The sequence below is a fragment of the Pantherophis guttatus genome, chromosome 1 (genome assembly GCF_059756535.1).
Source record: "Pantherophis guttatus breed Tessera chromosome 1, ASM5975653v1, whole genome shotgun sequence".
Taxonomy (NCBI): Eukaryota; Metazoa; Chordata; class Lepidosauria; order Squamata; family Colubridae; genus Pantherophis; species Pantherophis guttatus.
Window position 1 is genome coordinate 43,955,885 of NC_142063.1, and position 23,027 is coordinate 43,978,911.

Below are 23,027 nucleotides of genomic sequence, written 5' to 3' on the forward strand. Positions count from 1 at the left end.
AGACTTTATATTAACAAGGTATTCTGTCCATAACTTTTTCAACTGGTGTCATTATTGAAATAAACATAAACTGCTTCACGTGAATGTTTTTGTATGAGTATATTAGCACTTGGTTTACTTCTTTTGTTATAATCTTCTCGACAGTAATAAAACTAAGACTGCTGCATTCCACAGAACACAGCATGGCCCATCTCATTTGCAGAATACAACACATTAAATTGGAATCTAAAGGACAGTGCACCTGAAGGCAGGAATATCAGCATTGAATAGTGAGATGGGACATGGATTAGTAAATGAGCCAGCATAGGTCAAATACTATTGTTATCTGATGCTGACTTAAACATTGCTTACAAACATTGTTTACTGTCAACAGTCAATGAGAAATCAAAGGATATGTATATGAAATGTTAGCAAAATACTATTGAAAAACTCTTCAGTGTACCCTTCTTGGGGAACTAAGATAGATATGATATGTCTTAGCCTGGTCTTTCAGTTCTTCCAACGTGTACCCATCACTACTGTAACTTAGTGCAAAATAGGAAAACAGTCATTTCACACATTTAATCTATACGCCCAATTTTAATGGGAGGAGTGTTACTATTGTAGCAACAATTTCAACAATTTATGTTAATCCTTCAGAATAAAATATTAATAGTTTATCAGATTTATATCCTCCAATCACAAAAAAATTCCCTCTGACTCAATAATGAAACATAACAATATAGATATGTTTTTTTTTTTTAAAGTCTCATAACAATGCATGGTGTTAGATGTCCAAAGCCCTCTGAAACTTACTGCTTACAAGCATCTTCTGGAAGGTAGGTTATGCTGGAGACAAAAGAGGGCCAGCTTCATCACAAAAAATTCTTCCAAGCTTCATCCCTTCACCAATGTCCTGCAAATGAGGGATTACTGGCTGCTTTTCCTGATACCATGGAAATGATTGGTTCAATTCAATTGAGGAAGTGCAATCCTGCAGGAAACACAGCATCAACCAGTGAAGAACTTTATAAAGGACCATATAATGACCAGTACTGTAAAGTACACCTAGAATTTAATAGGAAGACAGGACAAGGCCTGCAAAAGACATGTAATGTATGCCCACTGGTAAGCACCCCTGAGAACCTAGGTCACTGCATTTTGCATCAACTGAAGTTTCCAGATGGTCTTCAAAGTGAGCTCCATATAGTGTGCATTGCACTAAGGTAATTGGGTGGTGATGAGAGTATAAACCATTGTGGTCAGATCCTCCAATCACAAATGAGCCCACAAGTGGCATTTCAGCTGAAGCTGGGCTAAAGACTCCTGGCCTGGGTCTTCATCTGCTGAACCAGGAGGTCCCTCATGTCACCAACTTGCTTGAGTGGCAGTGTAACCTCATCCAGAGGAGGGAAATGGAGATTATAAGAACATTAATGTGCAAATAGTTCCATAGGCAATGGTACTGAAGGCCAGAAAGAGGTCCAAAAGGCTATAACAAGTATCCAAGTCCCAACACAGCTCATCAGCTCATCAACAAAAGCAAACAATGATTAATATCCAGGTATAAACCCCGACTGATTAGAGTCCAAATAATCTGCTTCTTCTAGAATGCTCTCTAGTCAGTCCCAAACCACAGTTTCAACAATCTGCCCAGAAAGCAAAGTCAGAGACTATCTTCAGATTCAAAAGGCTGCTGCTTTTTTTTTTTTTAGGGTTATTGGGTTTTTATTTTTAAACATATATCAACATCAATACATGAACAGTGTGGTCTTTGGGTATGGTTCATATTAATACAAATAACAGTCAATTATTACAATTATTACATTAATCAAACTTATATAATCCTAATATTAATGTACTTGATTATTTTAAAATAGATATTCAATATTTTAGTGTTCCATTCTAATGTCAATGACCTTGAACATACATAGTAATACCATCTTTCAACCTTTCAACTTTCCATCTAATTATTACTTATTTTCAATTTATGTAAAAATTATAACTACCAATATTGCCCCTAATTCTTATTTCTACCTCTATTCTGGCTTCTAATCAGGTCACTCTTACTAATCCTAATGTTAAAACACATATTTATGTTAATACATACTTCATATAAAAGTGTATAATTTCTACCTCTATTTCTAGTTTTTAATCAGGCCATCATTATATTAGAAAAAAGAAGAAAGAAAGAAAAAATAGGAAAAAATTAGCTCTATTCTATCCATCATCCCTTGCCCGTTTTAATACTTCAATTGTTATTCATTTTTTGGCTTTCCTCGCATATTCCTCTTGGATTTTTGTCTCTGTCAACATCTGTATCTTCATTATTCCATCTAAATATTTCTCCTATCTCTATCCTCCTAAACTGCCATATCTCCAGAGTATCACGCCATACTCCTATCTCCCTTTCAAAAACATCTTCCAGATTATCCAATTCCAATTCCATTTTTATATCTCTCAAAAAGTTTTTCTCATCCTCTTGTTTTATTTGGTGATTTGTCTGTTCTATCCTAAGGACTTCTTAGGGAGAAGGTTTAAGGGCTTGTTGTGACTCCGACCCCTGAGCCCGTCTCATCGGAGGGAGAAGGCTCCGAAAGTGAAGGAGAGGAGTTGGCCAGGCCTCCCTCTCCAGGACCCTCCTCTCTGGCAATGCCTCAGGTGCCTCCCAAAGGAGAAGAGATTGGCCAGGAGCCAGGTATTGCCAAGCAGTCGCAGTTGGACAGTGACGGAGATAAGTCTTGGCTGGATCCACGCCAGCGTCGGAGAGACAAGCGCACGCAGCAGAAAAGGAGGTGTGCCAGAGATTAAGCTGAGTCACTGGACCACACCCCACAGGGAATAAAAGGGGGTGTGGTGGCCATTCAGGCTCCGTGACAGACAAAACTAAACGACTAGCGAGTCGCATTGTATCTCTGAAACTACGTTATCTGCCTGCCTTGGATTTAATATGGACTGGACTTGACAATTCTGTGGCTTTGTGTATTTGTGTTGGTTTGTCTGACAGAGGAGGAACACCTCCCCCTGTGAGTAAAGTTCTTGGCAAGCAGCTACTGGGTTGCTGCCAATCCTGTTATCAAAGGAATTTATTGTCTGCAAGTTTTATTTAACTCCTGGCTGACTGTTTGTGTGCGTGTGTGAGACGGGGACAGAACAGGGCTGTTGCCATCAATCACACCCTCCCAGATGCAGGGAAATACTGCATTCTGCAGGGTTACTGTTGATAAACTCATTTTAAGGCTCAATTCAACCACCAAGTTTGACCACAGAAATGGCAATAAAATAAAATATAAAACAAAACAAAACTCTGATTCTTCCAGGCAAACTACTTCTAATATAGCTAGTAAATTGTTAAGGAGGCAATACTCAAGCACAAAGCTTATTTGTTTATTTTTGCTTAAACTAAAGAGATTTAAGTTCTAACTAGGAAATTTATTTTTAACATCTGTGGCTTAATAACTGAGATTGTGGATTATTAATGTATTACATATGAAATATGTAAATCAACCTACCAGTTCTGTCTATTTAATTATTATGGTAATTATTCTTATTTATTTATTTATTTATTTATTTATTTATTTATTTATTTATTTATTTAATTTGTATACCGCCCTTCTCCAACTGGACTCAGGGCAGTGAACAACCACTGTAAAAACACAACGTATAAAGTTTAAAAGCAATTTAAAAAACATTAAATAATTTTGGCCATCAATTTAAAAACCCAGTTAAAACCAATTATAAATTTAAAACCGCAAGGATGGGGTCAAGCCATGGGGTCAATTCTATTACATTATAGGTAGTCCTCAACTTACATCAGTTCTTTTAATGACAGTTCCATGTTACAAAAGGACTGGAAAAAGCGACTTATGACTGTTTCTCACACCCATGACCATTTCAGCATCCCTATGGTCACGTGATCCAAATTCAGATGCTTGGTAACTGATTCATATTTATGACAGTTACAGTGTCCTGGGGTCAGGTAATCTCTTTTTGTTATCTTTTGACAGGCAAAGTCAATAGGGAAGACAGATTCACTTAACAACTGTGTGACTACCTTAACAACTGCAGTGATTCACTTAACAACTGTGACAAGAAAGGTCATAAAATGGGGCAAAACTCACTAAACAAATGTTACACAGCAACAGAAATTTTGGGCTCAGTCGGGGTTGTAAGTTGGGGACTACCTGTATTATTGGTCTTTCCTTTTTTTTTGGTATTTATTATTTTCATATCTTATGCCTCTTTTCCCATTGTTTTTTTCTGCATCAGTATATATAACTGAATGTGACTGAGTACTATATGTTTGATAATTTTGGATGATATTTCATACATCTGATGAATGGACATTGACTCATAATAAACATGTTAAAGGTAAAGGTTCCTCTTGCACATACGTGCTAGTCGTTCCCAACTCTAGGGGGTGGTGCTCATCTCTAAGCCGAAGAGCCAGCGCTGTCCGAAAACATCTCTGTGATCATGTGGTCGGCATGACTAAATGCAGAACGTGCACAGAATGCTGTTACCTTCCCACCAAGGTGGTCCCTATTTTTCTACTTGCATTTTTACATGCTTTCGAACTGCTAGGTTGGCAGAAGCTGGGACAAGTAATGGGAACTCACTCCGTTATGTGGTGCTAGGGATTTAAACCGCCGAACTGCCGACCTTTCTGATCGACAAGCTCAGCATCTTAGCCATTGAGCCACTGCTTCCCCATAATAAATAAGAGCCTTCTAAGAGCCTTGGTGGCGCAGCAGACTAAAGCACTGTTAAGTAACACCAGCTGCCTGCAATTACTGCAAGTTCAAATCTCACCAGGCTCAAGGTTGACTCAGCCTTCCATCCTTTCGAGGTAGATAAAATGAGGACCCGGTTTGTGGGGGCAATAAGCTGACTTGTATAAAAAAGAACACCGCTTGTGGGGGGGGGGGCGAAAGCCCTACTAAGCAGGTATATACAAAAAATATGAAAGCTTAACGCATTGTAAGCTGCTCTGGGACTCCGGAAAAGGGCAGCATATAAATCGAACCAATAAACAAACAAACAAACAAACAAACAAACAAACAAACAAACAAGGTTAGGCTTCATATATTACATTTCCTATTAACACAGGGTGTTGTACCAATAACTTAAATCCCCTTGTCTTGGATTCCATTTTAATTTTGCACTTTGATTAGATATCTAACACATGAAAGACTGTCATATAGAACTGATTTAAAATGTTCACTTCTGTATTTATTTATTGAGATATAATGGTTGAACAGTAGAGGGAGCACAATCAATATCTATTTGGTTTTTCCTTCTTCAGTTTTTTACAACTACAGTATTAGCACAAAATAGCTTGATTAATTTTTGTTATTGGCTTAAAACTAAAAAAATCAATTTGCACAAATTGTGCTCTTAAGTTGCACCTTGTGATATACATGCCAGACTAGGAGGTGGAAAGTTATCTTTTATCGCTGCTCTGTCTGTTCTAAAATTGTAAGAGCCTACGATTATGTAGCAACGGTTTCTGAGAATAGCATGTGGTCAATGAGCTTCTAGGTCTCGTAAATATTGCTTGCTTAATTTGATCAGGCACCACCTCGCACAAAAAGAAGAGACAAAATAAGCAATGTTTTTTGTTTCTTCAGATTCTCCATGTCTGCTAACTTGGAGGGTTAAATAAACACCCATGAACAGCAAGGAGGAGTAGCAGTCTCCACTGATAGTTAATCAATCCCCACCAACTCATAGCAGGAGTCCAACATTACTGACTCATAATGCTGGTTGCTAACACGAAAAAGCAATTTTCTTTTAAAATAATAATAAAAATTAAACTAATCATTATCCATAATATGCAAAATATCATCATGCAACTATGCTGTATTATTGTTATTATTTCTTATAAAGCTGTTGTTTAAAAATACATCATCTGCTGCATTTTTCAAAATTAATTTTATTATTTATTTTATTAACATATTATTTTATTAATATGTTAAAATGTCTTTCAGATCTTGACTTTGTGTTGGAATGGTCAAAAAATTGGCAACTCCAAATCTCAACCAACAAATGCTCTGTCTTACACATTGGCAAAAAGAATCAGAACACAAAATATAAGCTGAGTGGACACGACCTTGTAGATGACCCTCACTCTGTCGAGGGCCTTGGAGTACTCATATCAAATGACCTAAGTGCCAAAGCCCACTGTAACAACATCACCAAAAAGGCATTAAGAGTTGTAAACCTAATCTTGCTTAGCTTCTTCTCCAGTAATATTACACTACTAACCAGAGCATACAAAACATTTGCTAGACCAATTCTCGAATACAGCTCATCTGTCTGCATATCGGACATTAATACAATTGAACATGTCCAGAAATATTTCACAAGAAGAATCCTCCACTCCTCTGCTCGCAACAAAATACTGGTCTTAGCACCTTATAATTGCATTGTAACAAGGATGGTGACAGAGAAGATCCCCAGAACTATTAAAACAATTGGTAATACTTGGGTTGAGGTGACTCTTAAGAAGCAGTGAAATGTCTCACATGCTTTATCCTAGAATTCCTCTTAAAAATTTAGAAAATAAAAATGGCAGAGTTCTTTTCCAAAATATTTTAGTAGGCTAATGTATTGTATTGCTAAGGAAAGTTATCAGCCAAGAGGAACATCAACCCAAAGAGGTAAATTGTACCCCTTCATAATACAAAATACCTGATCAAGGTGAGTTAAAGCTGTCTCACCCAGGCTAACAAAAAATGTTGAGCTATTTTGACTAATGGTCTTAATACAATATCATAGTACCTCAAATTTCCTGCTAATCTAGAGGTCAGAAGTGTCGGCAAGTTGTGGTTAAAAAAAAGCTTCCTCATTTGGGTAGCATTTCAGCTGCATCACTTTGGCCACCCATTTTAACATTGGAAATTGATTTCAGTGATTAAATCTTAGATAACACAGGAGGCTTGCTTGTTCCATAGTCACACCCTAGTACTCAGTGGTGAAATCCAATTTTTTTTACTACCGGTTCTGTGGGTGTGGCTTGGTGGGCATGGCAGGGAAGGATACTGCAAAATCTCCATTCCCACCCCACTCCTGGGAGAAGGATATTGCAAAATCTTCATTCCCACCCCACTCTGGGGCCAGCCAGAGGTGGTATTTGCTGGTTCTCCAAACTACTCAAAATTTCCACCACCGGTTCCCCAGAACCTGTCATAACCTGCTGGATTTCACCCCTGCTAGTACTCTATAAACCTGGCTTTTCAATTTTTCAGGCACAGAATCTTGACTTTTATATTGCTGTAATAGGATGTATTTTTAACTTCACAATGGGGAAGAAGGACTTGCAGTGGGGCTTCCACACAAAAGCCAGCACCTGTCATATTTGTTTCTTCTAAATGTTTGCATGCCAAGCATTTTTCCTAAAAAGGCTTCTTGCAGACAGAGCAACAAAATGTAACATGGCTGTATTATGGTTTTGGATTGAACTGGGGATGGAAAATTCATTATGCATTCCTGTCCTACTGTCTTAATATAGAACCAAGCACAGAAAGCCTTTTGAAATTTTCCACCAACTTCTTGACCACAAAAATTAGGTGGATAGTTTCTCCAAAGTTCTTCATTGAAGAATCTGCAATGAGTTTTCCCAAGCCTTCTTTTGGGGCTGACTTGAAACATCATATCCCGAAGAGAATCCATACAGTTGGAGAAGATGATTGTACAATGAAATGAAATTGACCTGATGCATTTTAGTTACCTAGATGTAAGAACACCCCACTCATTAGCACTTCACCATCATTCTCTTCTCCTTGAAAAGTAATTAGAAAAGAAATTCATTTTCATCAAACAAAAGCGGATGGGGGGGGGAATCGGGAAAATGTATTTGCCAGCCACTAATTGCACATTTGTTTTAATGAGCTATTCTCATTCAGTTAAAAAAGACTGACACTATTTCATATACCACACTTAGAGTTAAGCATTTTATATGAGGCATCAATAGAGTTCAACTCTAGAATGTGGGATACAATTGTTTGGAAGCTACAGCTACCGGTAGTAGTGCATCCAAAGAACTTTCTGCTTAGATGCTTCAATTTCTTCCAGAAACAATTCCATTCCCCATGTATAAATTACAAAATACATGCAAATTTCTTATATGTTAATCTTTTGTATTACATTTTCATCAAAGCCCATTAAATCTGGATTTAGAACTTGACTTGTGTAACCTGACACATACACACCTGGTGTATGTGTATATTGAATCATATCAAGGCCAGCAGGCAGGAAGATTTATTGGTTAATCTTCTCCTACTGAACTTTTCTGATAAATGAAATTGTATCCATAAAGTAGCCCTTTGCCCTACAAAGTAACAGATGCAGGTAGAGGTGTGGACAATATGTTGCAATGAACAGTGCTAATATCCATCTTATGAATCAATCTTCATGCCATGTCAGCTAAAGATGATGGATTTCAATTCCTACTATCCCCAGTGATCATCACCTTTGGTGGTTGAAATCTAGCATACCTGAAAGAAGAATGTTTTCGTAAAGCTTCATATTAATTTGTCTGAATTTGGACAACCTGAGATCTGAGTAGATTCCTGAAAATCTCAAATGCAACACTTAATCCTAACTCTCCAAACATAGATGTCAAGTCATAATTTTTTAAATGATTGAACAGTACTATAGTCTCATGAAAGAAGCTTAATTTTAATCAAATGGAAATGAAATCTAAGCTTGGCCCTGGTTCCACCTTCTGCTGTACTGTTTGTGGAGTGATACATTCTCCTGTGGTTGATTAAATTCATTGTAAAAATACTAATTTTCAATATTAGAGGCATAGGGGTTATTCATACCAATCACTGAGGTCAATTTGTGAAAGTTGCTGAACCATAGACTTCCTCATTGCTAGTTACAATGTGCTTAACAACAACCTTTAAATTAATAAATTCTTCAGGAAGCCATTTCAAGTAGAGTCTCTTTGAGATGTTTCTTTCCATGGGGACCATCTCTAGGGAAGCACATGGGACAGATGCAGAGCTTCTGGACTTTTTCTCAATGTAGAGATGCCTGGTTTGGAGAAAGCTTCTCTTCTGCTTTACTGTGCTCCTCCCTCAGCCTCTCCAATACCTGTTTGACAAACTTCAAAGGGATACCAACGCTTGGCTCCGCAAGCTTTGAAGACGCTCTTTTACGAGCGCCCGATCCCTGGTTCCGTAAAAGCCCCAGAACAGCCGAAAAACAGCTATCTGGAGGCTTGGAACCCTCTCCCTGGACAAAGGGAAGAGAGAAGAGTCGACAGGTGGAAGTAGAGCCCCCAAGTGCGCTAGGAGAAATCCTGGGGTGCAAAGGGTGTGGGCTCCCTATAGAAGCCTGTCAAGCTGCTCCAGACTAGGGACGACTCCATGAAAGTGGAGCTAGAAGCTGCGACCAAAATCTGCTGAAAATCAACAGTGGGACTTTTAACATCTTTACTTTGATTGCAGACAGAGCAAATCAGGAGAAAACAAAAGGAAAACTTGCAAGTAACACTTTAACTCCGTTTTAAAATGCAGAAAATGGCGCCTGAGGGCGGGAGGAGGAAACTACCAGGGAAAGTGCTTGTTAAGGCTTGTTAAAGTTTGCAACAGTGATACAGCTACTGGATTACACCCTAAGAGAAAGTTTTAAAGGGGAAGCATCCATGGAAAGAATTTGGTATTGAGGAAAAGAATTTGGTACTGACTTTAACTAAAATCTGGTTTTTATACTGGGTGGAAAAGAGTTGAATTGTTGTCCTGATAGCTGGATGAATACAAAGTGGCTGAAATATGGCTGACAACAGGGCTGGTGAATCAGCAAATTCCCAAGCCGTGACAGTCCAGGCTTTTCAAGAACTTTTAGACTCTTTTACTTCAGCCCTGTTGAATACAATTGAAAGGGCTTTTTCAAAAAACAGCTTGGGAAAATATAAGCAGTTGTTAAAGGGACAGCAGGAAATTATTCAGAAGAATTTGTTTTTGGAAGATCAGGAGATGGACTGGATTAAGAGACTGGCTGGCACAGTTGAAACAAAGATTTTGGTGGACGTTTCCATTCAAATGATAGAAAAGCAACAAATAGTTTCTTTATTGCAAGCTGACAATCTTTATGGCAACAAATTTTGGTTATATGGACAAAGAAATGGACTGAATGATTATACAAGCAAGAAGAGACGAACTGGGGATTTCAAGTTAGAAAACGCGACCTCAAGAAGAAAGCGAATATTTCAGAAACATCAACCTCAAATCACCATTTTAAAAGTTTCAAAAATAAAATGGGGGGGACTGTTGAAAGAATTTATAAAAAAAAAGGATTGGAAAAAATATAGAAAGAAGAGAAGAATAGAAGATTAAGAAAGATATCTTCCTGTGGATTTTGAAACTGGCATAGGACAAATATGTGTTTTAATGGTATTAAGAGATTTATAAAATGTTTAACATAAGGTTATATTATTTTAAAAGATATATGAGATAAATTGTATAAGCTTCTAAGACGCCTAACCCTTTGAAGCAAAGAGGATTAATGTTAAATTCAGAATTTTATTGCAAAATGATAATTAGTTTTGGATAGTAAAGGGCTGCTCTCTAAAAAGTTAGAGGTATTAAGACGGTTAATTGAAAATTTGAAAGATATCTTCCTGTAGATTCTGAAATTTATATTTGGTAAACAAGTGTTTCAAAGGTACCAAGAGATTTTTAAAATGCTTAACATAAGACTATATTATTTTAAAAGATATATGTGATAAAATGTGTAAGATTTTAAGATGAAAAAATCTTTTTTCTTTTTCTTTTTCTTTTTCTCTTTCTTTTTTCTCTTTGAAGGAAGAGGATTAATGTTAAACTCAGAATTTCACTAGGGAGTAATATTTAAAAAGAATGATGTTTGAGGGTATAGAAATGGAATTTATTCATGATTTTTACTGTTTGTAAGACTGCTAAAGTATCGGATTATACATCAAGGAAATTTTTTTTTTAATAAGCAGGAAGAATGAACTTAATTTAATTGGTTTTGAGAATATATAAAAGGGAGGTTGATGAATTGGAGCAAGGGAGTTAAAGAACATGTGAGAGTTTTGAACTTTATAATTTGTTAGTTTATTTTAGCATATGTTTGTTAGATGCTATACCCTGTTTTTGCTCTGGGAAGTCAGAGAGGGTGGGGGGGTGGGATAAGGGATGGGGGGGGGAAAGTGGTCAATAGAGAAATGTTGTAGCAGAAGAAAGTATATTCTATGGGTAGAATATAGGAGTTGCTCAGACACTAAAGGAGGAAAATATTTCACAGCAAAGAAGTTAGAAAGGAGAGAGGAGGAGGGGGTAGGAAGAGGAGAGGGAGGGTGAGGAATGGAAGAAAGGAGAGGAGGAAGGGAAGGGAAGGGGACAGGAGTAGCAGTGAAGGCGAGAAGGGGGGAAAGAAGAGAGAGGTGGGGGAAAGGAAAAGGAAGTAGGATGAGGGGGGAGAGGAGGCAGGAGAAAGTAGGAGAGAAGAGGAGGGAGGGAAGGGAAAGAAAGGAGGAGAAGAAGAAGGTTTGTTGTGGAATGAGGGGAGAAAGAGAAGAAGACCAACTCCGAATGTAATTAAAATGTCTTATTTTAATGCTTTCTTTAAGGGAAACATGTATATGTAGGATTTCTTATGTATAAGAATGTATAAGAAAATGTACAATTTCTATGTGGGGAAGGAGAAAGGGTGGGGGGAGAAAATTGTTTGTATTTCTTATAAAACTTTTCAATAAAAAAAAAAGGGATACCAACATCGTTTGACAAATATAGCAGGGGTTTAATGTTTTGAGAGGTGTGTTCTCATGTTTTGACATGAGCAGTTGAACAAGAGAGGCACCTGTCAAAAACTCAAGCCCCACCCCTGTTCAAATTGATGGATGACTTCCTGTCTGGTGGCATTCTGAAAGAAAGCAGGTGTGACAAGACAGAACATTTCACCAATTACTTTGTTTAACATACCTTGCACACATGAACTTAGGATTCTGTACCACCATTCAGCAGCAAAATAAAATGAGGGCAATAGACGCAAGAGAGGGACAGGCAACAAGGTCAACAAATTTTAGATCAGTATATTTTCCTTTAGTGCAAGGGATGGGTAGATAGCACTTTGATTCAGCATGGTGGAAAACCTTAACCTGTGAAAATATTTTCTACAAGACTGTTCAGAACTTCTAAAAACCTGCTTCCTGCTTCATTATCAAAGGGAACTATATAAGAAACCTAGGATGCTTAGGAGCCAGCAAATGTTGAGTTTAACTGGAAAGGTAAAATGGAGCTAGTTAGCAGGAATCACGATTGAGCTCTGAAGTGCTAAGAAAGTACCTCACGGACAACTTTAACAAAATGATGTCCATTGAGTCATAAAAGACAGAGGTGACTGAAGAGCTAAACAGCTTCCCACATTTATCTTCCAATGTTTCCCAGACCTTTTACAGAAATAAAATTGCTGCTGGACTGATAATGACATTTTTTATTTGGTAGAAAAACTTATTTCATGATACAATACAATATTGTTTACATATTACTGTACACACGTTCATGTTTTAGAGAAATGGGTTGGCAGTGCTTAGAATTAATTTTATATTTTGTTTTGAAATTCTGAATATTCAATCAAATATTCAAAGATAAATTTTCTTTCAAATATATCCAAATTGCAAAAATACTATGCATTTGTCAGGCCCTAGCTAGAAAAATGACTAAGCTGGCAAGACTGTTACCAGCTGGGCCGTGCAAGACATCTGCTTGAGCCACGGTGGCACAGTGGTTAGAGTGCAGTACAGCAGGCTACTTCTGCTGACTGCCGGCTGCCTGCAATTTGGCAGTTCAAATCTTACCAGGTTCAAGGTTGACTCAATCTTCCATCCTTCCAAGGTCAGTAAAATGAGGACCCAGATTGTTGGGGGCAAAATGCTGACTCTGTAAACCACTTAGAGAGGGCTATAAAGCACTGTGAAGCGGTATATAAGTTTAAGTGCTATTGCTATTATAAATAAAAAGGAGGGTGCCTTTGTCCATATTTTGAAGCTCAGAGGTTCCTTTTAGTACTATGATTAAGCTAAACTCATGGTACTTTTGCCTCAAGTTCATAGAAGTAAAAAGTTATCAGATGGATTTATTAAGTCATAGTGCTGTTTGCTTTGACTGTGCAGATATGATAGCTTGTGTGCAAATCAGCCATTGTGATTTATTCAACAAACCTTGATTAAAAATATTTGACCTACTAGTATATGTATGTGCACAGCTATTTTGTTATAATCACGTATTTGAGATTTAGAGCAGCTTGCTGACATACAGTGGCTCTCCTAGCTATTTGTCATTAGATCTCAACATACTTTCAGTCTACCCAAGTTAAGATAGAAGGTTATATAATGTGAAGCACCATCCATCTGAATGACTCCAGATTTGGCAAGTCTCTTTAACATGTTTATATCTTTATACCTGAAAACATGTGAAAAATGAAGGTTATAAATTAGGAGTTAGTGGAGAACTTAGATGTGGTTGAGCTACAATTCCTACCATAATCACCAGGAAAGAAAGATACTGGGAGATAATTCAGCAACTCTTGTAGTGCTATATCCCTGGTATGAGAATCACAGTGTCAACAGCTTATCATCCTGAATTTCAATTCATTCTTTTGAACATTTCACGAAATACTTTTGAGTATTTCAGAACAAATACTGTTTCGATGCAGCTAACATGATTATGTGGATGGATGAAGTTGTAATGCCAAAACACTATGTGATTCTACTGAATAGATAGGCTGTGTCCATCCCATTACTTTTCTGGAACCTACACGGAGAATGCTAGAAAATACAAAATTCTAGAATTCGTAACATCTGATTAAATAAAATAGAATTTCAGCATATATTAATTTTATTTAACATGTGCTAAACACAGCACAAGACCTTAATTACATAATAATATTATTATAAAATAACAATTTTGGAATTTAGAGAATGGATTGATTCCTAAGTGAGCAAGAGATAGCATAATAAGTTCTACAGGAGAAAGCATTTTCTATAAGAAAACTGTTTTCAAAGCAATAGACCATTTAAAAAATTACATGTGTTCATGTGCATTTATATTTATAAATATATATGTATACAAATCAAGTAAAGCAATAGAAACAACACATATATTCATAATTCATCGTTTCAGTGGCAAACAAATCCACTCAAAGAAATACAGATTTACAACTGAGTTAAAACAGCATGTAAAATATGAACATGATTCAAGTTTTGCAGTTGAAAGCCTTAGTTGGTCTCTGACAAAACATAGCTATCTCGGTCTGCCTTCCACTCACCTTACTGTAAGGTGGAGCAATTGATTATATGTATATTGCCAATGCAATAGCATTCAGGTGAAAAGAACCACTGCTTTTAGACTCTTCTCTAGATGCTAGTGGTTCACTGAGGAAAAAAGGGGTAATCTGGCATTTCACACTTTTACTACATTCAGGACTAGCCACACTAAAAAGAAGAGCATTGCTGATTTCTGCTGGCTGATGTCATGGAACAATAAGGCCAGTACTTCCAGACCCTTCCCTATGCCTCATAACTATCTGCCCCTTGCTATGCCCATTAGCCGCCAGACCCATTAACGTCTATAGACAGAGCAGGTGGAGGTTTATCACTTTATTAGGCAACTGAATTCCTGAAGCAACTCTAGGTGGCTATTGTTCTGCCCCAGCTACAGACCCCAAAGAACGCAGCACACACAAAGTCTGTACAAACCTTAGTTTACTAAATTAAATCAGTTTTTTCTTTCAAACAAAGGCTGTTAATTAACTTTCTCAACAGCCTACAAGAATCCAAAGAATAAATAATCTTAATCTTACTATGGTTGGCAGAAAGCCCAGAAGCAATTTGCAGAGAACTAAGATCAAGGCACGAAGGAGAGTGAACGAAGTTCTTCCCTGCAAATTGCTTCAGGCATTCCTCCTTAAATAGGCTAAGGGGGTGGCCAATTAGCCCCAAGCCTTACTTTCAAGGAGACCTCCTCCTGAGGAGCCACTCCTGTCTTTTGGCAGCTCTGCGCGCCCGTGCATTGAGAAGAGGCTCCTCCTCTTTGTCCTCTTCACTTAAGGGAGCTTCTGGAGGTTCTGAAGGCCCTGGCTGAATCCCCACCTCTGGCACCACATCTTCTCCAGCCTCATTATCCGACTTGAGTGCCAGCTGCACAGGCTCCTGGTGCAGCACCACACCAGCCTCCTCACTATCCGAATCAGCCACCAGCCACACAGGCCGCGTACGGGCCACAACAGCTATTATAGGTAGTCCTCAACTTACAAAAGTTCATTTAGTGACTGTTCAAAGTTACAACGGCACTGAAAAAAGTGACTTATGACCGTTTTCCCATACTTATGACCATTGTAGCATCTCTATGGTCATGTGATTTGCATTCAGATGCTTGACAACTAGTTCAGATTTTTGATGGTTGCATTGTCTTGGGGTCATGAGATCATCTTTTGCGACCTTTCTGACAAGCAAAGTCAATGGGGAAGCCAGATTCACTTAACAACCGTGTTTCTAACTTAACAACTGCAGTGATTCACTTAACAAATGTGGCAAGGAAGTGGGGCACAACTCACTTAACAAATGTCTCACTTAGTGACATAAATTTGGGGCACAATAGCGGTCATACTTTAAGGGCTACATATATAGCTTTAGCTCCCAATCATGGTGAATAAGAACTGAACATGTACATGTGGGTCTGAACTATTCATCATGGCAGGGCTGCTTCCTTTTTTTAAAATATATATTAAGGTTTTGTTTTATTTTTAACATACAAAATTTCCAACTTCAATTGAACAGTGTGTTGTCTGGGTACAAATCATTTTAGAAAATAATAAAGTGTTTACAACAATATTCATTGCATTAATATCAATCCTAATACCATCTTTTCCCGAAAATAAGACCCTGTCTTATATTTTTTTGAACCCTGAAATAAGTGCTTAGCCTTATTTTCAGGGAGATCTTATTATTTTGGGGCGTGTGGAGCAAGAAGGGCTCCTCTTACCTTCTTACCTGATTTCCAGCTCTGTCTCCCTAAACCTAACCAGAGGAAATGGCAGGGATCGGCTGTGCATGTGTTTAAATATTTTCGGGGAGGGTGTTGTGGCCCCGCCCTCTGAGCCTGTCCCATCGGAGGAAGAAAGCTCCGAGCATGAGGAAGAGGAGTCAGCCAGGCCTCCCTCTCCAGGCCCCTCCCCTCTGGCATTGTCTCAAGTGCCGGCCGAGGGAGAGGAGACAGCTGATTCGAATCAGAGTGATGAAGAAACATCATTCCTGGACGCACGCCTCCGAAGGCGTGATAAACGTTTGCAGCAGCTTAGGAGGCGTGCTAGGGATTAGAACTGAGTCACTGGACCACACCCCAGAGACTATATAATAGAGGGTGGTGGTCAAGGATCCTTGTGACGAACAAAGCAAACCTTAGATAGTCACTAAAGCCTCATCCGGAACTGCTGAGAGAAAGATTTAAAGTGTCGGACATTTGGACTCTTGAGTATTTATCTTTCTGTTTTACTTTGAAAATAAAGTCACTTGGCAGACGGTGTGTCTATTGCTGCCAAGTGGGAGATAAGACCTGGGTGCGTTCCAAAGTGTTTCCTTAACCCTCGACTGGCTGCGTTGGTGTGTGTGTGGGTACGGGGACAGATCAGAGGGCTTATTTTTGGGGGGAGGCTTATTTTAGTGCATGCGCTCAAAAGTCTGATTGGGCTTATTATCAGGGGATGTCTTATTTTTGGGGAAACAGGGTAATATTAATAATAATAATAACCATAGTAGTTGTTTAACCAATTTAACATACCTTCCTTATATCACTGATCTTTCTATATATTTCCTTGTTTCTAACTTCTGTTTCTGTCAGCTAACCATTGATAAAATAAGTCCCAAGTTGAAAAATATTCAGTTTCTTTCTTTTCTGCTTCCCCTGCCACGCCCACCAAGCCACGCGTACAGAACCAGTAGGGAAAAATTTTGAATTTCACCCCTGCCTTATGGGTAAACAGTTGCACAACTGATCTGGCAGGAAAGTAAATGCTTGGCGCTGACACAAAATGTGTTGTAACTTGGAGCTTTTTGCATGGAAGTCACAGCAGGAGCTGTCATCTTCTCCTTTTTGTACATTCACTGGGCAATCTGGATAGGATTTGGGCTAACTCTCATGTTCAAGCCAAATAGAGCCTATACAATGGCTCTTCTTCCTATGACAGAAGAGCAAGGATTCCAGAGCAAAGGGGTGCATCAGAAGATTTCCCAAGTATTTGAGCATCTTTGAACTCCCTATTAAAATATTATAGAAGACATACATGTTTTTTCTTTGCAGGAATATTTTTGTTTTTTGAAAAGGATCTTCAGAATCTGATATCTGATGCAGATATTTGATATACACATGCACATATATACAAGCACATATGTACAAACATACTAACTGAGCCTCATTCATTGACTGAAGCTGGCATCCTATGCAAACCAATGTCATCTTCCACAAACTTTAATGAGCAATAAATTAGACTTTGTTACTGAAAATGAGATTCTACATAAAACCATAATTTTACTTAATCTCTTATCTTTTTTTTTTCATGAAATAAGCAAATTATGCTTTGGGGATAAACTAGCAGCAGATTTTTTCCTTTGATTATCTGCTGAAAAGGAAATACGGGGAATTTCCATGGTTGTCATTGATGGTGCTGAGCTAGGTCTTCGAAGAACTCTGCCAAAGTAGACTTCCTTGCATTTCCTTTGAAAATGTTTGCCGACAATGACATAGACGATTGGATTAAGACAACTGTTGATGAAACCGCAATCGGCAGCAATCTGGCTAGCCACAATAATGCCTTGTTCTACATCACAACCCGAAATGACACCTATTTGATATAACATATCTATGAATGTGGTGACCTGGAATGGAAGCCAACAGATGATAAACAGAAGAAGGACTGCAAAAACCAGTATGGTGGCTTTTTTCTCAGTCTGAATGGTTTTGATCTTTTGGATGTCACGGTTTTGTAAAGCTTGGATGATTTGAACAGAACAGTAGGTAATGATACAGACTGGTATCAGAAAGCCCACTGTGTTCAACAAAATGGCCGTGATAATTGTCCACTGAAAAACAGAAGGATAGTCCAAAACACAGGCCATACCTTCATATCCTTCCACACCCTTTAATGACCTGAATGCCAGAGGAGGAAAGCAAAGTAAAAGGGCAGAAACCCAAATCACAAAGCAGTTCCATTTGGCATACCTTGGCTGGCGCAGGCGTCCCAGAGACATTGTTTTCACCAAGGCTAAGTAGCGATCAATGCTCACCATGACCACAAAATAAATGCTTGAATATAAGTTGATAACAAGGAATGAGTTGATGATTTTGCAAAGGATGAGCCCAAATGGCCAATGGAACTTGTTGGCTGTGTTGATAGCCCAGAAAGGCAACCCACAGAGCAACAGAAGGTCAGCTGCTGCTAAATTTGCCAGGTAAATTTCAGCCACAGTGGAGCGGCTCTTATGGAAGCACCAGACACTGAGAACAAATGAATTCCCCAGTATTCCCACTATAGTAAGAAACCAGAGAAAGGCAGGCAAGGCACGTAACAACCATTGCCAGTCTTCTGGCCAAGGGCAGTCTGTGGAAGGTGGTGTACTCCAGCTGACTGTACCATTAGGAAGGGCTGTACCGTGCTCAGCCATGATAGTCGTTGCTTCAGTGCTGAAAAATAAAAAAAGAGGATTAGATCAATGCAATATTTAAAAATCAAATCTTAAATAAAAAAATAAGTGTTATGTACTGAGAACAATGTATGAGAGTGGAGGCAAGGCGAATTAATAACAACTTTTATTAACAACAACAGCTAACATCAGACCCGCTCTGTGCTGAGGACCTTGGAGAGCGGGGCAGCTTCTGAGGCACTGACAGCTCTTAAATATGCAGAGCTGTCAGCGGCTGGGCCAATCAGGATGCGCCCATTTCCCACCAGCTGGTAGCTGTCGATCGGGCCAATCGGCTGCTCCGTCCTTGTCACGTGTGCAGCCTCCGGATGCAACAATAAGGATAGAATTCAGTTCTATTAGAAGAAACTGTTTGGGGCAAGTAAAACAATTAAATGTCCCAGGAACTTAGACTTACAACTTAGAGTAACCTTATTGTCACTTTACATGTACACTAATTGGCATACATTAAAATAAAATTTTGTTGCATACAGCTCTCAAAGGGTCACCACCCCCAATATATACTACATAAACATGGCAAAATAAACAAATACAAAATCATGCATATACTCACATACCCACATATATTCTATGATACAGAGAAACAATGCAGTCTAGTTTGGATGTATACATGTACATGGCGAGAAAAACAAATCTTGTGAGTTTACCAGACAGATGGCAACACTGCATGATGCTAAGGAAAATATTACAGAGGTGTGTTCTTGTTAATAGCAATTCCCACTTTGATAGTATATCAATGAAGCCAAAGGTACAATGTAGATGTAGGATGAAATTTAAAAAATCATCCTATCCACCTGCAAAACTTCAGTAACACTAACATAATGTTGTGTTTGGCTGCTCCAAGTTATTGTTGAGACTTTATTACTGACTCTTGTTTATTCAGTGGTGAAATCTGAACTGGTTTGCTACCGGTTCACTGGTCGCGCATGCACACTGCGTGCCAAGCATGCGCTGCATGCACGCATGCACAGTTTGCACCAAACGCGCACTGCGTGCGCATACACAGTACACACGAAAAGGAAGCTTGGGAAGGTAAGTAGAACAGCAGGGATGGGGGGGGGAGGAAATCAGCTGTGATGCGCGATCTTGGGAACCATTTAAAAAACTTTTTAAAGCATTTCTTACTACTGGTACAGGCGAATAGGTAAAAAAAAATGCTTTAAAAAAGTAAAAAAAAAGGTTCCGACAATCACAGCTGTGCCGCACAATCGTCAGAACCTTTTTTTTTTTACTTTTTTAAAGCATTTTTTTACTTGCCTGAACTGGTAGTAAAAAATGCTTTAAAAAAGTAAAAAAAAAAAAAAAAGTTCCCAGGATTGTGTGTCACAGCTGTGATCGTCGGAACCTTTTTTTTAAACCTTTTTAAAGCATTTTTTTTACTACCGGTTTGGGTGAATAGGTAGTATAAAAATGCTTTAAAAAAGTAAAAAAAAAAAGCTCAGACGATCACAGCTGTGACACACAATCATCCGAGCCCTTTTTTTTTACTTTTTGAAAGCATGTTTTAAAGCTACCTATTCACCCGAACCTGTAGTAAAAAAATGCTTAAAAAGTAAAAAAAAAAAAAAGTTCCAACAATCAGCTGAGTGACATGCGATCATTGGAACTTTTCTTTTTTAACTTTTTAAAGCATTTTTAACTACCGGTTTGGCGAACCAGTAGCATTTTTTACTACCGGTTCAGGTGAACTGGCCCGAACCAGTAGCATTTCACCCCTGTGTTCATTTCAAGCTTAATGTCTATTGCTGGGTTGTTTTGAAGAGAAACTTAAGAATTGCCAGGTGCTTTGAAATCGACAAAATCTTGCTAAATGGCTGAATGAATTGGGGATGTCTTGTAGACATTTGCAGTCATCCTGGGAGTATCTATGTCAGGGCTGTCCTACCTTGGTAACTTTAAGACTTGTGGACTTCAACTCCCAGAGTTCCCTTGCCAACGGGGGTCTTAAAATTGCCAAGGTTGGACACCCCTGATCTACAGTGGTGGGTTTCAAATTTTTTTACTACTGGTTCTGTGTGGCTTGGTGGGGGTGGCTTTGGCGTGGCAGGGGAAGGATACTGTTTTATCTCCATTCCCTCCCCAATCCAGGGGAAGGATACTGCAAAATCTCCATTCCCTCCTGATCAGCTGGGACTTGGGAGGCAGAAAATAAAAGGGGGCAGGGCCAGTCAGAATTTTTACTACCGGTTCTCTGAACTACTCAAAATTTCCACTATTGGTTCTCCAGAACTGATCAGAACCTGCTGAAACCCACCTCTGCTGATCTATATCATCATAAACAAATTATTTTTTGAAGATAAGTTCAAGATTATTTATGCTTTTGTATTTTCATATGCAAATACATGCCACTATTATGTTTTGGGGTAGTCATGGAATTTGTGGACATCGTTTAGTATTCTTTCAGAAGACTACAAGACTCGTATTCAGATATAGCTTGACAAGTATGTTGTATGGAGGAAGGATTGAATAAAGTAGGAGTACTGGAAATGTTTCCTTCTGCTTTACCTTCTTCTCTAACCCAATTAATGGAATCTGTTAGCTGGGCAGCTTAACTGATGAATAAATGATAGTCTGTTTCAGAGGTGGATTTCAGCAGCTTCTGTCCAGTTATGGAGAACCGGTAGCAGAAATTTTGAGTAGTTCGGAGAACTGGTAGTAAAAATTCTGACTAGCCCCACCCCCATCTATTCTCTGCCTCCCAATTCCAGCTGATCAGGAAGAAATGGGGATTTTGCAGTAAACTTCCCCTTGATTGGGGTGGGAATGGAGATTTTACAGTATCCTTCCCCTGCCATGCCCACCAAGCCATGCCACCAAGTTATGCCACACCCACCCACGCCCACAGAACCAGTAGTAAAAAATTTTGAAACCCACCACTGGTCTGTTTTTTATTTGATGAAATAAGGCTGGATAATTGGCTAGGATATTTCATGCAGATGTACTTTCAGGGACTGGTGAATAGTGGTCAGTGTAACCTATTTGGGAATGAGTTAACTCAGTTCAATCATTGTGAATTGGTAGTTAAAGACTTATAAGGAGAAAATGGATAGTAAGTGTCCAGCCATAAAAAAAAAGGTGCAGAATACTGCTTTGAAGTCTGACTTGCCTTATTCTGGGGAACATAAACCAGAGACATACCTCTCGTGTAATGTGTTATTTGTGGATCTATATCTATATCTATATCTATATCTATATCTATATCTATATCTATATCTATATCTATATCTATATCTATATCTATATCTATATATCTATATCCATATCCATATCCATATCCATATCCATATCCATATCCATATCCATATCCATAACAATATAGATAGATAATATAGATATATAGATGTAGATATCTCAGCACCATATCTCTGATGTACGTAGTGCTGAGTTACTCCAAGGTAGCATGGATGGGACTGAAGTCTTAGCTTGAAATCTGAACTCAGTGAGACTTACTTTGCTGTATATACAAATAAAAAATATTACCATGTGGTAAAATCCTACAGGACTTCAGATGGCTATAACCTCTGTAAGAATGTTCCATTCCATGGCCACCTAATCATGCAGCAAAAATAGCAGCAATGGAAGATTATGAAGAAGCTTAGATAAAGCCCACATTTTGAAAAACTGCAGAAAAACAAGTGAGGTGACCTAGTGACCTAGTAAGATTTCCTAGTAATCCAGGAATATGGATTATAATATAGAATCTGGGTTTATCAGTTGAAGAAAAGTGACAGGTGGATTGAGGAAAAAAGAGTTAAGCATCCTTGACAAGAATAAGGTTCCAACCCTGAGCAAATGCATAACTCTGCAATGTTTCATGGCAAATTCTGCTAGTGACATTGTACAAGGAGGTCAGCTTTGGGGATTGATATGTTACTGCGGGAAGCCATTCTTTCTCATATATTTATACCCACAGAACAATAGAAAAGGAAATGGACATCATGGTTAGATTTCCTGCCACTACTGCTGCATTATTATGTTATGACTTCACACAAAATATTCAGATATATTGTAGAATCAAGGAAAGGGATTTTCCCCCTAATCCAGTCAATCAAACGTTAACCTGCTGCAGAACAGTACAGATTTTCCAATTGTGCAGTGTTCATCTGACCTTGTGTTAGGCAAACATTTCAAGGATTTTCCCCTGATTTATGGAAATTATGTGCATGCTCACATTTGCGAACCGGTAGCAAAGGTAAGTGAATACTACCCCTGGTTTGTATTGACCACCAGGGAGCGATATCTGACTGGTTTCATCTTACTCGGGACTCATGGTTCATAGTAGCTACCATTTGAGTTTGAAGGTCATAGAAAAATCTGTAGC

At 38.5% G+C, this 23,027-nt stretch overlaps 1 protein-coding gene across 2 annotated transcripts in view; it reads right to left on the reverse strand.

Moving 5' to 3' along the window:
• Window positions 1–824: 824 nt before the first annotated feature.
• BDKRB2 (bradykinin receptor B2) overlaps window positions 825–23,027 on the reverse strand; it is a 28,353-nt gene continuing 6,150 nt past the window's right edge. The window contains exons 2-3 of one of the 2 annotated variants that reach the window (XM_087872476.1): window positions 18,225–18,686; window positions 825–973 (exon numbers count right to left, since the gene is read on the reverse strand). In XM_087872476.1, coding sequence (XP_087728602.1) covers window positions 949–973; window positions 18,225–18,686 — 487 coding nt within the window. In that variant the 3' untranslated portion in view covers window positions 825–948. Of the gene's footprint in view, window positions 974–13,829; window positions 18,687–23,027 lie in introns of those variants that run through there. The other variant, XM_034418421.3, reaches the window with a different exon arrangement.